The 18028-nt window shown below is 40.6% G+C and overlaps 1 protein-coding gene across 6 annotated transcripts in view; it reads left to right on the plus strand.

Annotated features, from left to right (window-relative positions):
• Positions 1–18028, plus strand: part of SCN8A (sodium voltage-gated channel alpha subunit 8) — a 205086-nt gene that overhangs the window by 104408 nt on the left and 82650 nt on the right. For 4 of the 6 annotated variants that reach the window (XM_074402654.1, XM_074402655.1, XM_039472321.2 and 1 more), the window contains exons 10-12: positions 1824–2030; positions 2848–3141; positions 9613–10008. In XM_074402654.1, the coding sequence (XP_074258755.1) occupies positions 1824–2030; positions 2848–3141; positions 9613–10008 (897 nt within the window). The remainder of the gene's footprint in view (positions 1–1823; positions 2031–2847; positions 3142–9612; positions 10009–18028) is intronic. The other 2 variants (XM_074402657.1, XM_074402656.1) reach the window with 1 other exon arrangement.

Genomic DNA, 18028 nt, shown 5'->3' on the forward strand with positions numbered 1-18028 from the left:
GAAAGTTGGGGTTTCACTCTGTTGCCCAGGCTGGTCTTAGAACCTCTGGTCTCAAGTGATCCTCCCACTGTGGCCTCCCAAAGTGCTGAGATTATAGGCATGAGGCACCATTAGGGCATCTGTTTAAGAAATATCAAACACCTCTGTGCAAGGCACTGTATAGATGGAATTTCCATAAGGACCTTGGAGTATAAATATATCAACATTTTTGAGATTTGTAACACATTTGGACTTGTTCAAGCAGGTTGTGCAGATAAAAATAAAGTCAGTAACACTCTGTGGGGCTACAGTGGTGACTCTGGACAAGTCATTTAACTTTGCTGGTTGTAATGAAGTTAGTGTAACTATTTGCTAAGAGTCTTACAGCTTAGAAATTTTTTGACAGTCCATTGTTTTTTCTTTGACTCTGTCATTTGATGATGCCAGTTACTTTGAAAATGAAAAACATGTCCCCTCAGGCATGAAGGAACCTCTTTAAGGGAAGTTTCTAGTTCAAATCTCTGAGTTAATTCTTACCTTTCTGTTGGACAGCCTGGAGTTCCCTCAGGTTGAATCTTTCTCATGAAATATTTGTGATTGATGCTAACTTGCTTACTTTCTTTTTTTCTTCCTTTTCTTCTTTTTTTTTTCATGGAATTTTGTTCTTGTTGCCCAGGCTGGAGTGCAGTGGTGCGATCTTGGCTCACTGCAATCTCCAATTCCCAGGTTCAAGTGATTCTTCTGCCTTGGCCTCCCAAGTAGCTGCAATTACAAGCACGCAGCACCACACCCAGCTAATTTTTGTGTTTTTAGTAGAGATGAGGTTTCACCATGATGGTTGTCCAGGCTAGTCTCAAACCTGACCTCAGGTGATCCGCCCATCTTGGCATCCCAAAGTGCTGGGATTACAGATGTGAGCCACCACACCTGGACCATTTTGTGGTAAACAGAATAAAGATGAAAATTCCGTAATAGTGGGTTGCATGTACATAACGTAAAGCCCAGTTTCCTTCTGCTTTCTTTTTCTCCCCACTATCCTTCATGTCCTACATTCATATCCTTTTAAAACTCCTCCTATTGCAAAAGAATAAGGAAGAGTGTCACTCAGGATGGGAATTTCCTGGCCGGGCACAGTGGCTCATGCCTGTAATCCCAGCACTTTGAGAGGCTGAGGTGAGTGGATCACTTGAGGCCAGGAGTTTAAGACCAACCTGGTAAACATGGTAAAACCCCATCTCTACTAAAAATACAAAAATTAGCCAGACAGGGTGGCACATTCCTGTAATCCCAGCTATTTAGGAGGCTGAGGTGGGATAATTGCTTGAACCTGGGTGGCAGAGATTGCAGTGAGCCGAGATCATGCTACTGCACTCCAGCCTGGGCAATAGAGTGAGACTCGATCTTAAAAAAATTAAAAAAAGATGGATTTCCTACAACTTGGACCTGATTTCAGAGACACAATTTGTTTGTTAATGCTATTTGAAGACTAGTAGATTAATAAGGTGCAGTTTTGTATTCTTTTCTTTATTATTGTCTTAGCCCAAAACCAAACTTTTTTTTATGAAAGGAGTATATAGGGAATATTTAGAAATGGAAGGGGATTTTTTTGTTGTTGCAGTGGTTGGGAGATAACTACTGCCATTTAATGTGAGTTGAGGATAAGCGAAACCGTTCAACCTTTGGGAGTACTAAGTGTCCACAATAGGAAAGAGTACTGCACAAGGAAAGACAGTCCTGTTCACAGTGCAAATGGTGTCCCAAAGAGGAACTCGGCCCATTAGTTGTTCTCAGCCTGGTTCATCATTTGGTACAAGTGACTCAGAAAATGGTCCTTGTCTTTGCAGACCTTACGAGCAGCTGGGAAAACATACATGATCTTCTTTGTCTTGGTCATCTTTGTGGGTTCTTTCTATCTGGTGAACTTGATCTTGGCTGTGGTGGCCATGGCTTATGAAGAACAGAATCAGGCAACACTGGAGGAGGCAGAGCAAAAAGAGGCTGAATTTAAAGCAATGTTGGAGCAACTTAAGAAGCAACAGGAAGAGGCACAGGTTGGTGATGAATTATTTGCAACAGACCTTCCTGCCAGATCATGGTGACTAAGGCCCCATCTGATTTTCACTGCAGTTGATCTTTTCTAGGCATATTTTCAAATAGAGGTCATTGAGCTGATGAAAATAACCCAAGTAACAACTGCAGATGGTTGATCCAATTATTCCATTTGTCTTAACGGCCAGATTGTTTGTTCATATCATCTTTTGTTGAATTTCTCAACTGTTCAGTGTGCAACCACTATGATGACTGGGAAGAAAAAAGTGATGAGGGTAGTTTATATAGTGCTTCACATAAGCATATTCTTTTTGTTGGGAAAAATGTTAAGATTCATGTGGTCATAGAAAGTATTATTTCTAATTAAAAAGAAGATACAGGCAAAATATTATAAAGTAAGATTTGAAAAACATTTGTGATCTCATCACCGTAACACTTAACTTTCTAATCCTCATCTAAATATACATGCATTTGTTCTTTGTTAGGACCCATAATAAACATTCATAATAATAAATAAGTGTTTCTTAGCATTCATTTCCAGACTTGCTCAGAAGGGATCCTCTGGTAGCAGGGCAGCAGCCAAGTTCTTGGCTGAAATGCTCATGAGAATAACTCCTAAAGTTCTCACCACTGGGTTCTGCTCTGTTCACTTAGGGCTGTGTGCCAGAATACACAGAAACTCTCTAACAGTCTGGGTTTCCCTCTTCCTTTTTTCCTTTCTTTCCCATAGGAAGGGAAATGTTCTGTACCAACTGGTTGGCTTTGGGTGGCTTGAGTTAATTGCCCTGGTCTGATGTGTTGCTGTGGCTTCTTTCCTAGGCTGCTGCGATGGCCACTTCAGCAGGAACTGTCTCAGAAGATGCCATAGAGGAAGAAGGTGAAGAAGGAGAGGGCTCCCCTCGGAGCTCTTCTGAACTTTCTAAACTCAGTTCAAAGAGTGCAAAGGAAAGACGTAACAGAAGAAAGAAGAGGAAGCAAAAGGAACTCTCTGAAGGAGAAGAGAAAGGGGATCCTGAGAAGGTGTTTAAGTCAGAGTCAGAAGATGGCATGAGAAGGAAGGCCTTTCGGCTGCCAGACAACAGAATAGGGAGGAAATTTTCCATCATGAATCAGGTAAACTCTTCTTTTTGCCTATACCTTTTTTAAAAAATTTATCTTTTAGTAAGGTAAAATGAAACATTTTAGGACATCTTATTAGAGCATGGCAAGTTCTACTTACTAATTATTCTGGATATATCATGTCACACTGTATAAGTTAGCCTATGATAGATTAAAAGCCTCCAGTTGTTCCCAACTTTGATAAATAAGGAAACTAAGAAAAAAAGAGAAGAGAGGATTTAGGTAATTGTTGAGCGTTCTATTACTACAGATGTCATCACATAAATAGGTATTTTTGGATTTCAGCGAACGCCACCAAAATCCAATTCTTAGGCCATTTAATTTCCCATTTTAAAGAAATGCTGGAAAGTTGGTAGGTATAGAATATAGTTACTGTTTATGGCAGTATATTCGGTGTCTTTTCTTTTTTCCCAGAGATGATTCATTTTCCCACTTGCATCTCTCACTTCCCATTTCAGTCTTTTGCCAGTCTTGTTCATTTCAGGGGTTGAGCAAAATTCCTCATGTCCATCCCCTTCTTTCCGTTCCTTAACCTTATCTGAGTTTTGGCTTTGTGATTGTATTATTTTGTTCACTGCATTTGTTCAGTTTTGTTTTCTCTAGTCTTGCTTCTTCTCCTTTGTGTTTTTTTGTTTTTTTTTTTTCTCTCTTTTTTTTTTTTTTTTTTAGACGGAGTTTCGCTCTTGTTACCCAGGCTGGAGTGCCATGGCGCGATCTCAGCTCACCGCAACCTCCGCCTCCTGGGTTCAGGCAATTCTCCTGCCTCAGCCTCCTGAGTAGCTGTTGTGTTTTATATACTGTCAACAGATCACGTCCTAAAATGTAGTTCTCATAATTCATGTAGTAAGCATTTATGAAGTACCTACCACATATCAAGGATTGTGCTAGGTCCTAGGGCTTAAAAGGTGATTAAAATATCACTTCTACCCTAGAGAGTTTACGGTACAGTGAGGCAGCCGAATACACTAAAAAATTACTTATGTAATAGCATCAGCAGTATTATTCCATAATTGAGATATGCTGGGGGTGTTAGAAAAGCATAGGTCTATCCCAACATGGAGATTCAGTAAAGATTTTCTGGGAAAGGTAAATTTCCGAACTGAGGCTTAAAGGATACACAGGAATTAGGTAGTTTTTGTGTGTGTTGCTGAGGGAGTAATATGAAAAAAAGGACAGTCCAGGTTTAGAAGGGAAGCATATTCCAGTTTAGACATTCAGAGTTTGAATTATTTTTTGAATATCCAAGTAGAGATTTTTTTTTTTTTTTTTTTTTTTTTTTTTTTAGACAAGGATAGGCAAATGATAGCTCAGGGAAGAGGTCCTGAGCTGAGAGGTGGGGACTGAAACCATGACACTTGAGATCACTTGAAGAGAATGTGTCTGTTGGAAGAATAGTGAGCCAAAGACATGACCATTGCTGTTCACCGGCATAGGAGATGGAGTTCAGGAAAGAAAACAGATGAGCAATGTAAGAGGAGCTGAGAGGGCCAAGAGTTCAGTGGAGTCAGGAGAGTAGCAGTGTTGGAGAAGGCAGGGCAGTGATCAATGGACTGAAATTTAATGGAGATGCTTGGTGAGATCAAAATTGAAAGCGTCCATTGGATTTGGCAATATAAAGTCACTGAGGACTTTAAAGACCTGTTTTAATCCAGAGTGAGGAAGGATGCCATGTTGAGTGGAGAGTGGAGACAGAGAGTATAGACTTCTCATTCCAACTTCTTGAAAGAGTGTGGGTGGAAACAAGCATGTTATAATCTGTGGGGGGAAAAAAAACAGAAAAGGGAGAAGCAGGGTTAGAAAATGAAATAGAATAGATAGAAGTAGAGCACAATCTTTGAAGATACGGAAATAGATGTAGTCTTTAACAGAATAGGGACTCTTATTCCCTGAAACCTTAAGAAAATAGGGAAGGATGAGGCAGATAAGTTGTAGAAAAGGAGTATGAAGTTGAGGAAGATAAGCCCTGACAGTTTCGTCTTTTTGGTAATGTCAGGAATTAAAAATCAAGGCGTTTGAGACCAGCCTGGGCAACATAGTGAGACCTCTGTCTCTACAAAAAATAAATTAGGCCGGATGCGGTGGCTCACACTTACAATCCCAGTACTTTGGGAGGCTGAGGCAGGTGGATCACAAGGTCAGGAGTTTGAGACCAGCCTAGCCAGGATGGTGATACCCCTTCTTTACTAAAAATCCAACAATTAGCTGGGCGCGGTAGTGGGTGCCTGTAATCCCAGCTACTTGGCAGGCTGAGGCAGGAGAATCACTTGAACCTGCGAGGCTGAGATTGCAGTGAGCTGAGATTGCACCATTGCACTGTAGCCTGGGCGACAGGAAGACTGTCTCAAAAAAAAAATATTAGTTTTTTGATAATGTAGGGAATTAAACATCTTATTGAAGGGAATGAGATATTGCATTTGGAGGTTTAAAGGAAATACTAACAGTTTAGAATAGCTGAGACTCCATCTAAAAAATTGGCCAGGCATGGTGGCACATGCCTGTAATCCCAGCTACTCAGGAGGCTGAGGCGGGAACATCACTTGAGCACGGGAGGTTGAGGCTATAGTGAGCTGTGATTTTACCACTACACTCCAGCCTGGGCAACAGAACAAGACCCTGTCTCAAAAAAGAAAAAAATTAAAATTAAATGCCTTATTTTTCTTTCTCTGAATTTCTATGTCATAATTATTCTTGGTGTCTTCCTCTTAAGAAACCTTCCCTGACTCCCTTGTTTTCTAGTTGGAAATCATTTCATCTTTCCATTATGTTTTACATGTACCTCTTTATTTGTTGCTTTTTAATCTACATAGAAAGCATTCTATATATACTCTGTGTGTATATTTATTTATGTTTATATCCCCTTCTCAAATAAAGTCTTAAAGTCAAGGTCTGCTTCTTAGCACATAGCTAGATATTGTTAGACAAATGAATACAAGACTTAGAAATTTGCTTTAACCCTTTCTGAGACTTCTTTATAGCCTGAGGCCATCTCTATCTCACCTTTACCTCACCTTTCTTCTTGTTCAGCCTCTTTTGGGGAAAGTATGACTGCAGCTTTGTTGTAATCTTACCCGTGTCTTGAGACACTGAGCTGTGAATACCTTAGTGCTGTTAATGCTTTGCTATTGAATGGTCTCTGATTATTCTATAGGCTTTAGTACAAAGGTGCACTGATTGCTCTTTACCTCAAAAAATGAAACCAGGCTTTTGAGATGTCTTGTTTTGCATGAAAATATTCACTTTGTCTAATTTCCCTCATTCAAAAAAAAAAAAAAAAAAATAGTAAATTCCTAGAGGCCAAGGCCGACTGCCAAGACTTGCTTAGATGCTCCAAGGACTAGAAGGACTTTCCTTCAGTTTCTCAGGAAGAGTGACTGAGGACATCAAGGCCTAGAAAGATTAACTTATGTAACTAGTTATATAACTAGTAAGTATTCAAGTCAAGATTTGAACCAGGCTCATCCAACTCCAGAGCTTGTGCATGATCATCAAATGATTCTTTCACTTTGACCTCCCAAAGTGCTGGGATTACAGGTGTGAGCCACTGTACTGACCAACAGGACATTTTAGAGAGGATGTTTCTGGAGCAAAGCACAGAGGGTAGAAAACAAACATCATATATGAGAAATACCTAGTAGCTCATTCTGGTTTAGGTATAGGGTGATTGATAGGGCCCAGAGACTGGAGAATGAACACATAGGTTGTGTCCATACTAAGGGCTGGGGAATGCTATGAATTCCAGGCTAAGGATTTGGGACTTAATTAGCAAATAGAATGAATCATTGTAAGCCTCATCTTGACAGACAATTTATGTGTATCCCCTGAAATCCCTAGAGACAATTTTTATGTGGAATGTGAAGGTTATACCCTCAAATCCAGAACACCCCAGAGCCATTCTCCCAAGCAAACATCTAAACCTAAGTTGGAATTTTTAGTTTAACTGTGACTGCCTGAAAAGGACTAAAAACTCCTGGTTGGTTGACAGGAAGATTTTTAAAAACTGGAAGTAAGGCCTGCTCGTCTCATAAACTACACAGGATCCTAGGAATTAATAGAGCCATGGGTCCTGAGTCATCACTGAAACCCTCCAGGAAAGTTGAGACTGGGGAAGGGTTGGGGTTTTAGCCCTCAGGATGTAGCTCCTTAGGAAATGGCCTAAATCAGTGATGGACCCTAGGTACACGGAGAAATGGGGCGAGTCACCTTTTCCCCTTTCACATTTGTTCATTGCAGTCTACTCTTTTGCCAAGAGTGAAACAAGGAGTTAGAAAAGAAAGCAATAGAACAGTTTTTCCTTGTATTGTATATTATCTTAGGATCCTGATTTTTAAGTGTTTATAAGTTCACTGAATTGGTCATGGTCTTCATCCCTGTCTTATCATCCTTCTCACTATCCTTAAGGTTAAGAATTGTATGATGTATTAGATCTCATGTAGTATATGATACTTCCTCCTGACCTGCAAGTATCAAGAGGGTAGGGACCATGTCATATGTCTTGTTCACCACTGTTTCCATACCACTTAGCACACAATAGGTATTTGGTTAAATAAAATTAAATTTTAGCCAGGCGCAGTGGCTCATGCCTGTAATCCTGGCACTTTGGGAGGCTGAAGTAGGCAGATCACTTGAGACCAGATCACTTGAGGCTGAGGCATGAGAATAGCTTAAATCTGGGAGGCAGAGGTTCCAGTGAGCCAAGATTATACCACTGCACTCCAGCCTGGGTGACAGAGTGAATCTCTATCTAAAAAAAAAATTAAAAATTAAAAAAAAAATAAAATATATATATTTATATATAAAATTGCATTTTATTTTAAGATTTGTAAAACCTCTTTCCTAATGTACCAAGTAGTGTTAGCACCCAGCATTGACCTAAGGCAAAATTATGAGTTCAGTTTAGTTTAGCTTGCTGTGAGAAGTGAGGCAGTGACCCAGTGCAGGTGTGGAACAACCCTACAGTGGGTGACTAAGCTGCAGTATCTAATCTAAATGCATGTTAATTAAGTTAAACTTTGTATTTACTATGTACAAAGCTTGCTGGGAGATATAAGGATGAATCAGTCAGTGTGCCCTTAAGGAGTCTGTAGTTGATTAAAAAGGAGAGATAGAGCATGTATATGAAGAACTGTTGTAAAAAGTAGAGCATAGGCCAGGTGCAGTGGCTCACGCCTGTAATCCCAGCACTTTGGGAGGCCAAGGCAGGAGGATCGCTTTAGCCCAGGAATTTGAGACCAGCCTGAGCAACATGGCAAAACCTCCTATCTACAGAAAATATAAAAATTAGCCAGGTGTGGTGTGGCACACACCTGTAGTTCCAGCTGCTCGGGAGGCTGAGGTGAGAGGATCACTTGAGCCCAGGAGGTTGAGGCTGCAGTGAGTGATTGCACCATTGCACTCCAGCCCAGGCAACAGAGTGAGACCTTGACTTGAAGAAAAAGATAAAAAATAAAGTAGAGCATAAATATTCTGAAAGGGAATTTGGTGCTATGTAAAGATTAAGGAAGTTAGTAGAGGAAGAAGCAGAAGGGCTGGATCATGGAGAACTAAGAGGATTTCCCCAGCTGAAAATGGAGCATGTAATGGAAAGGAGGAAATAAAGACTAGCAGGCAGGGTGGCTGCGTGGTAGGGTGTATGAGAAAACAGTGAAAGATTAGAATAAGTAAACTAGAGTCAAAGCTGGGAGGGTCTTGAGTGCCATTTTTAGGGCAGTGACAGTGTTAAAGGTGATTGTGGCAGTTAGCAAGGGGGCCATGAATACCTGAGTCCTGTGTTGTCTTAACCGTATTTCTCCCCAGTGAGAGAAATGGATCATCTGACGTCAGGAGTTCAAGACCAGCCTGGCCAACATGGTGAAACCCTGTCTCTACTAAAAGTACAAAAATTAGCTAGGCATGGTGGTGAATGCCTGTAATCTCAGCTGCTAGGGTGACCGAGGCAGGAGAATCGCTTGAACTGGGGAGGTGGAGGTTGCAGTGAGTCAGTATAGCACCATTGCACTCCAGCCTGGGCGACAAGAGTGAAACTCCATCTCAAAAAACAATATATATACACAATAGTTTTATATATTTATATATAATAAATAAATTCTGTCTTTTTGCCCAGTGTGGCATAGTCTAACTTAAGTTAAAGACACTTCCTCTGAGCCCATGGTAAAAAGAAATACACACAGCCATGTGCTTCCCCCTGGATAAGTTGCATACAACATGGGATAAAAGCGTCTTAGGGATGGGTCCAAGGAGCAGTGGATAAACGTTTCGAATCGGTAACTGGTCAAGCACTGGTGAGTAACAGTTGGTGATGAACTGTAGCGGTCAACATGCAGAAGTGCTTTCTGGAAACACTTAATGTTCTGATCACAGGACTGCCAGGGTGGGGCCTGCTGGGAACCTAACCACCCTTGCTCGGGATAAAGGTCCACTCCCATCTCATTTCCCCCTCCCTCTCTCTTTCTCTTTCTGCCCCTGCAGTCACTGCTGAGCATCCCGGGCTCGCCCTTCCTCTCCCGCCACAACAGCAAGAGCAGCATCTTCAGTTTCCGGGGCCCTGGGCGGTTCCGAGACCCGGGCTCCGAGAATGAGTTCGCAGACGACGAGCACAGCACGGTGGAGGAGAGCGAGGGCCGCCGGGACTCCCTCTTCATCCCCATCCGGGCCCGCGAGCGCCGCAGCAGCTACAGCGGCTACAGTGGCTACAGCCAGGGCAGCCGCTCCTCGCGCATCTTTCCCAGCCTGCGGCGCAGCGTGAAGCGCAACAGCACCGTGGACTGCAATGGCGTGGTGTCCCTCATCGGCGGCCCCGGCTCCCACATCGGCGGGCGTCTCCTGCCAGAGGTGAAAATTGATAAGGCAGCTACCGATGACAGTGTAAGGAAGTACACAAATAGATCGAGGCTAGGCATGGCAGTCACCCCCGCCCTTTCCCCTCCTCTTTCCTATCCCACTTGGTCTGTCTGGACCCTACTCCTGTTAAGACCCCAGACATTTCTGTGTTCTTGGTGTATTTCTATTTCTCTCTTCAGTCCTTCCCCTGTTACTTGCCCTGTTTTCTCCTTTCCATTATTCCTTGCTCCATTTTCCCCATCTTCCCTCCTTGTTTCTGACATTCCTTCTCTCCCATCAACCCCTTCCTTTATGTTACCTTTTTCTTTCTCTCCATCTTTGTCTTTGCAAGTTTGTCTGCCTACGTTTCCCTCCTCCCACCTGCTTTGACTGAATGCCTCTGGCCAGCGGAGCCTGCCCGGATGGAATGAGAATGCCATCGAGCCACCACCAATGACCAAGTCTGAGCCGGTTTGGAACTACCATTGCTTCTCTTCCCCGACGTCCTCTACTCTCCTAGGGAAACAGCTTGGAATTTAGAGATCTTATCCTTTAAATTTAAAAAAAGCAATCAAGTTTTGAATAATGTTCCAAGACTCCTCTGCAAGAACGAGACGTGATTTTTCTAAAGAGGAATGCTCCTGAGATGTCAGGGTCGGGGGTGTGTGCCAGCAGAGCCAGGAAAGGAGAGGTTAAAGAGGTCGTTAGGAAACTGGACCCAGACTTTTAAAAGAGATTGAAATGGAAATAAATCAAAGGAGGAAAAGTGGGAGGTTGGAGCAAGAACACATTGTATATGGGGGAGGAAGGAAAAGGGAAGCAAAAGATGAATTTTAAATGTAATCAAATGTCAGGCTCTGGAGGACTTGCATATAATAACTTCACAAAATTGGTGATATAGAGGTTTGGATACTGGTGCTCCTCTTTGGGAAGATCCATCTCCTAACATTTCTTTAAATTCTAAGCTGTTTATGCCTTTTTTACTTTTAAATTCGTATAACCTCAGTGATCCTAATCCTTCATACCTCTAATTTCTAACTTTCCTCAGTCCCTCTTCAGCTTGTATAAGCTCCTTGAGATAGCATGTTAGTCTATTTCGCTCTAGCACTTCAGTTTCTTCTAACACAGCATGAAGATAGCCAATCCTTTAATTAGCATGATGCATGTGTGGAGTAAAACTGGTGGATGAAGTTTTTCAGATTATCTATTTTTAAGAATTTTAGGGTAATTATTGAATGTACAGATAAAATGTCAACAGGCAATTTGTATGTGTTTGGGATTGTCTAGTCTCGTCCTTCCCTTTTAGTTAAAAGCAAAATATGGCCAGGCACAGTGGCTCACACCTGTAATCCCAGCACTTTGGGAGGTCAAGGAAAGGGGATCACATGAAACCAGGAGTTGGAGACCAGCCTGGGCAACACAGTGAGACCCTGTTTGTACAAAAAATAAAAAACAATGACCAGGCATGCTGGCATGTGCCTGTAGTTCCAGCTACTTGGGAGGCTGAGGCAGGAGAATCACACAAGCAAGCCCAAGAGTTTGAGGTTACAATGAGCTATGATCACACCACTACACTTCAGCCTGGGTGACAGAGCGAGACTCGGTATCAAAAATAAAATAAAGGAAAATACTCTCCCCCTTACATTTGTATAGCTTTTTATAAGCTTCAAATTACTCTTCTATGTATTACTCAATTTGTCCTAAGTAAAAATTCTGGATTGGGCATGGGAGCTCATGCCTATAATCCCAACACATTGGGAGCCCGAGACTCGTGGATTGCTTTAGGCCAGGAGTTTGAGACCAGCCTGGCCAACATGGGTGAAACCCCATATCTATTAAAAATACAAAACATTAGCTGGATGTGGGAGGCTGAGGCAGGAGAATAACTTGAACTTGGGAGGTGGAGTTTACAGTGAGCCAAGATTGCACCACTGCACTCCAGCCTGGGCAACAGAGTGAGACTCTGTCTTAAAAAAATCTGTAAGTGTGACTAAGTGAAGATTAATATTCCTATTTTTGAGATGGGGAGAAGGTTCAGAGAATTTGTGTTCCTTTGAGTCTTACAGCTCATCACTGATAGAGCCAGAATCTCAGACCCCTCAGAGGCCCTAATCTTCTGTGTGCCAGTTAATTTTAATTTGGTCTCTGCCTAGGCAGAGGTTATAATGAGCAGAGATCACACTATTGCACTCCAGCCTAGGCAAAAAGAGCAAAACTCTGTCTCAAAAAAATAAAAAATAAATTTTTTAAAGGTGGCTCCGAAGTTCTCCAAGACCAGATAGTTGCCAAAATAAATGTTATACTTATCTTTACATTTAGTTTTTATTTGATTTTTCACTAATTCTGTGAATAGCTTCACAATTAGATAATTATGTTCTCTGAAAAAACTGGAAAAACAAATGATAATATCAATGTTGAATGAAGGATGGGTCAACATAGGCAGTACAGTTGGGGCAATTCAAATGTTTAGAACCAAATTGAATTTTGATGTACTGGCAGTTTTAAAAAATATGTAAGCCAAATAATACAGCTTGCCTTTTCTTTGAATGAAAAGATATTAGGTTAGAGAAGGTATTCAGGAAGAAGGAGCTTGAGGTCAGCTGAAGAGAGATGATCAGATTTGGGGATTTTGTTTTTGTTTTTTTAGCACCTTCTGTTGCACTGTATGGGAGAAAAAATTGAGAGTCAGTTAAGCAGATGGCTGTGGCATATAAAGCTTTCTGTACTACTTTACACTGTGGTCTATAAAGGTCTGCCTTTGGGTTTTGAGGGACCTACATGCCCAGCACCCTGTAAACACTTAGGAGGTTCTTTGTAGTTACCTCCAGTGAGGACAGTGACAGACTTGAGAATTCCCAAGGCCAGGAGGTCAAAGTAGCAGGAAGATGAGGCAGGACTATGTCATTCTCAGGGGCCTCAGAACTAGGAGAAACTTTATTTATTTATTTATTTATTTAGTATGTATATGTGTTATTAGAAGCCATAAAGAAACTATTATCGCTAGTTGTTAATGATGTGGGAAGATGTCTAGGTTACATTAATAGGTTCAAAGGAAGAAAACAGCAAAACAAGATGCATGTAGTTTGTGTGGTGTGATACCAGATTATATAAAGACAAACTACATAGAGAAAAAAGATGAGCAGCCAAAAGTTAACAGTAGTTGCTTAAGAGAGAAGAAATTGCTGACATTTTTCTTCTTTATACTTTTCTGTTCTTTCTGGTTTTCTTTATTGGGCATAATGATTATAGCCATCGTATATTGAGCTCTTATTATACTATGCTGAGCACTTTATATACATTATCTCATTTTATTCTTAAAACCACTCTATTCAGTAGGTGGTTTTATCCTATTAGCAGATGAGACTCAGAGAGAGATCTAGTGTCTTGGGGAATTGGACCTTAAACCAAGGCCTTTCTGATACCAAAAGGAACTTCTTCACAGCTTAAATATTAACTCCTTTTGCACGTGGGCAAAACAGTCACTTATCTTAGAAGGATACAGTATATTGATACTTTTATATTCAGTATTAATGAATTTAATTATAAATTTTAAGATATTCAAATTGTTTAATATCTCTTAAATTAGCTGGAAGCCCAAGCCAGGTGAAAATGAATACCTCTTTGGGCTAGTAGTAGTGATTCTTACTAGCAAACATTTTGGATGCATCCAGAGCCGATGATTAACCTGAGCAGTTAGAATCTTCCAGGTATGTATACTCATCCTTTATAGAGTGGTGTAGAAGCCACTGATAGTGCACAAACTGGTCTCACACAATATTCATGCTTAGGCTATGCCAAATCTATATTTTTTCCTTCAGGCTCAAATGAAGAAATAGGCTGTAAGAAAAAAAGACATTCAGACATCACTTTATTAGATAGTCTCATCAAAAATTACTTTATATCTTCATTAGTTATTCAGTTGTGATTGAGTGTTGAGATCTTTTGATCATTTTGGAATTTCACCTTTGCTTTTTGCTGAAGCAGGGGATAAAGGGACTTTTTCTGCATCTTCATCTCTGAACTGGGAAAGTAGGTGAAAATCATTGCTCTTCACTTATTGCCACTGGCAATCTAGAAATCACATGCAGTTGAGAAGTCATGTTGAGGTAGCTTGCAAATGTATAAGCATTATCTCATTTAATGCTCACAGCCCCGACCTTATGAGATAGCTACTTCTGTTGGCTGCATCTTACTGAAGAGGAAGCCAAGGCTTAGAAAAATAAAGTCACTTGCCCAAAATTAGACAGTAAGCAGTAGAATTAGGATTGAATCCAATCAATCTAACTCCTAAGCTTTAATGATTAACCATTACAATATACTAACCCTGAAGCCCAAGTTCTGTATTTATGCATGTGATCCTGGGAAATTAAATTATTCTAAGCCCATTTTCTTCTCTATAAAAAAAAAAGAGAGAGATATAAAAGGACCTCTGTTATAGGGCTATTGTGAAGATAAAATACAACATACATATGTTATTCATATATAATATGCTTCATATATAAAATGTGAAGCATATTATGTGGCCCATTCTTGCTGCTCAGAAAGCCAGTTTTCATTCCTTTCTTACACTTTTTTGGCCCTGAGAAGTAAACAGTACCGAATCGCTTGACTAGAAGGTGGGGGTGGGTCCTTCTGAGATTCTAAAAATCCTTTGTTTGAGAAAGAGAAATTATTATACAATTATTTTAAAGCAAATCACTACATAAATTTGAGAAAGGCTTGAGAAGGTATTATGGCTAAGTTCTAAGGACACTTAGAAAATACTATAAATTTTAATTCCAAGAAAGGTGACTGGCTAATAAACTTCCAGTTGTGTATTTTCATGTGAAAACAATTTAGAATCAATAAGAAGTCAAGCTCCCTTGGGCAGATCTGTAGAAATGTGGGCAGAATCTGCCATCTGCAGATATTGTAGGATATCTCTTTGAGAAGGACTGTTGTAATTTAGGAAGTTGGAAGTCAGTGGCTAAATGCCCAAAGAAACAGCATTTGGGTTAAGAGAAATGGAATAAACTTGTACTGGGTTCAACTTTCCAAGAGCTTACTTAAGTTCCTTAGTTGCTTCCTCAGTTACTAAGATTTTCCTCCAAGGCTTCTTACAGGTTGAATTAAAAAAAGACAAGGCTGCTAACTTTAAAATGTTAATTCTCCTCCCCACTCGCCAACAACGCAACACAAACCAAAACCATACCCCTCCGTTTACGAAAACAAAAACAAAAAACATTGAAGAGATAGAGAAGGGAAGGGAAAGAGTATGTGATCTTTCTTCTGGTCCTTGGATCTCAACATAGTTGAAGGAAGAAGCCCTCTTCCTACTCCCAGGTGATGAGAATTGGGCAGCTGAGCCCGTAACAAAGATATAGCTCCCAGAAGCCCAAGCAGAATTCTAGGTAGAAGCTAGCTTTGAGAAGGTGACAGTGAAGCTACTTTACCTGAGAGAGAGGCTCTTTCCAATTTTCTTCCCTTCAGTTGTCTATGATTTAACATGAGAAACAGTAGCCAGGCCGGGTGCAGTGGCTCCTGCCTGTAATCCCAGCACTTTGGGAGGGCGAGGCAGGTGGATCATTTGAGGTCAGGAGTTTGAGACCAGCCTGACCCACATGATGGAACCTTGTATCTACTAAAATACAAAAATGAGCTGTGCATGGTGGCAGGTGCCTGTGATCTTAGCTACTTGAGAGGCTGAGGCAGGAGAATCACTTGAACCCAGGAGGTGGAGGTTGCAGTGAGCTGAGATTGCACCACTGCACTCCAGCCTGGGAGATGGGGCAAGACTCCCTCTCAAAAAATGAAAAAGTAACAGTAGCCAAAATTGCCAGTAGGAATGAAAGATGGTGCAACCACCTTGGAAATCAGTTTGGCAGTTCCTCAAAAAATTAAACAGAGTTAACAAATGACTCAGCAATTCTGCTCCTGGGTCTATGCCCAAGAAAATTGAAAATGTATGGTTCCATAAAAAACTTGTACATGAAATTATTTTTTATTTTATTTTATTACTATATATATGTGTATATATATATATATATATATATATATATATATATAATATATATATATATTTTATTGCACTTCAGGTTCTGGGGTACATGTGTAGAACATGCAGGATTGTTGCATAGGTACCTCCATGGGAATGTGATTTGCTGCCTCCATCCCCCCCATCACCTATATCTAGCATTTCTCCCCATGTTATCCCTCCCTAACCTCCCTACCCTCCAATGTCCCTCCCCTATTCCCCTACAACAGACCACAGTGTGTGATGCTCCCCTCCCTGTGTCCACGTGTTCTTAATGTTCAACACCCGCCTATGAGTGAGAACATGTGATGTTTGATTTTCTGTTCTTATGTCAGTTTGCTGAGAATGATGGTTTCCAGATTCATCCATGTCCCTACAAAGGACACCAACTCATCATTTTTTATGGCTGCATAGTATTTCATGGTGTATATGTGTCACATTTTCCTTGTCCAGTCTGTCATCAGTGGGCATTTGGGTTGGTTCCAGGTCTTTGCTATTGTAAACAGTGCCACAGTGAGCATATATGTGCATTTGACTTTATAATAGAATGATTTATAATCCTTTGGGTATATACCCAGTAATGGGATTGCTGGGTCAAATGGAATTTCTGTTTCTAGGTCCTCGAGGAATCGCCATACTGTCTTCCACAATGGTTGAACTAATTTACACTCCCACCAACAGTGTAAAAGTGTTCCTGTTTCTCCACATCCTCTCCAGCATCTGTTATCTCCAGATTTTTTTAATGATCGCCATTCTAGATGGCATGAGATGGTATCTCAATGTGTTTTAATTTGCATTTCTCTAATGACCAGTGATGATGAGCATTTTTTCATATGTTTATTAGCCTCATAAATGTCTTCTTTTGTAAAGTATCTGTTCATATCCTTCAACCACTTTTGAATGGGTTTGTTTGTTTTTTTTTTCTTGTAAATCTGTTTTAGTTCTTTGTAGATTCTGGATATTAGCCCTTTATCAGATGGGTAGATTGCCAAAATTTTTTCCCATTCTGGTTGCTGGTTGACTCTAATGATGTTTCTTTTGCTGTACAGAAGCTCTGGAGTTTAATTAGATCCCATTTGCCTATTTTGGCTTTTGTTGCCAATGCTTTTGGTGTTTTAGTCATGAAGTCCTTGCCTATGCCTATGTCCTGAATGGTTTTGCCTAGGTTTTCTTCTAGGGTGTTTATGGTGTTAGGTCTTATGTTTAAGTCTTTAATCCATCTGGAGTTAATTTTAGTGTAAGATGTCAAGAAGGGGTCCAGTTTCTTCTTTCTGCACATGGCTAGCCAGTTTTCCCAACACCATTTATTAAACAGAGAATCCTTTCCCCATTGCTTGTTTTTATCAGGTTTGTCAAAGATTAGATGGTTGTAGATGTGTGGCATTGCCTCTAAGGCCTCTGTTCTGTTCCATTGGTCTGTATCTCTGTTTTGATACCAGTACCATGCTGTTTTGATTAACTGTAGCTTTGTAGTATAGTTTGAAGTCAGGTAGCTTGATGCCTCCAGCTTTGTTCTTTTTGCTTAGAATTGTCTTGGCTATGCGGGCTCTCTTTTGGCTCCATATGAAGTGTAAGTTGGTTTTTTCCAGTTCTGTGAAGAGGGTCATAGGTAGCTTGATGGGGATAGTGTAGAATCCATAAATTACTTTAGGCAGTATGGCGATTTTCATTATATTGACTTCTTCCTAACCATGAGCATGGAATGTTTTTCCATCTGTTTGTGTCCTCTCTTATTTCCTTGAGCAGTGGTTTGTAGTTCTCCTTGAAGAGGTCCTTTACATCCTTTGTTAGTTGTATTCCTAGATATTTTATTCTCTTTGTAGCAATTGTGAATGACAGTTCGTTCTTGATTTGGCTCTCTTTAAGTCTGTTATTGGTGTATAGAAGTGCTTGTGATTTCTTCACATTAATTTGGTATCCTAAGACTTTGCTGAAGTTGCTTATCAGTTTAAGGAAATTTGGGGCTGAGATGATGGGGTCTTCTAAATATACAATCACGTCATCTGCAAATAGAGACAATTTGACTTCCTCCTTTCCTAATTGAATACCCTT

Source organism: Saimiri boliviensis, chromosome 7 (assembly GCF_048565385.1).
Source record: "Saimiri boliviensis isolate mSaiBol1 chromosome 7, mSaiBol1.pri, whole genome shotgun sequence".
NCBI lineage: Eukaryota > Metazoa > Chordata > Mammalia > Primates > Cebidae > Saimiri > Saimiri boliviensis.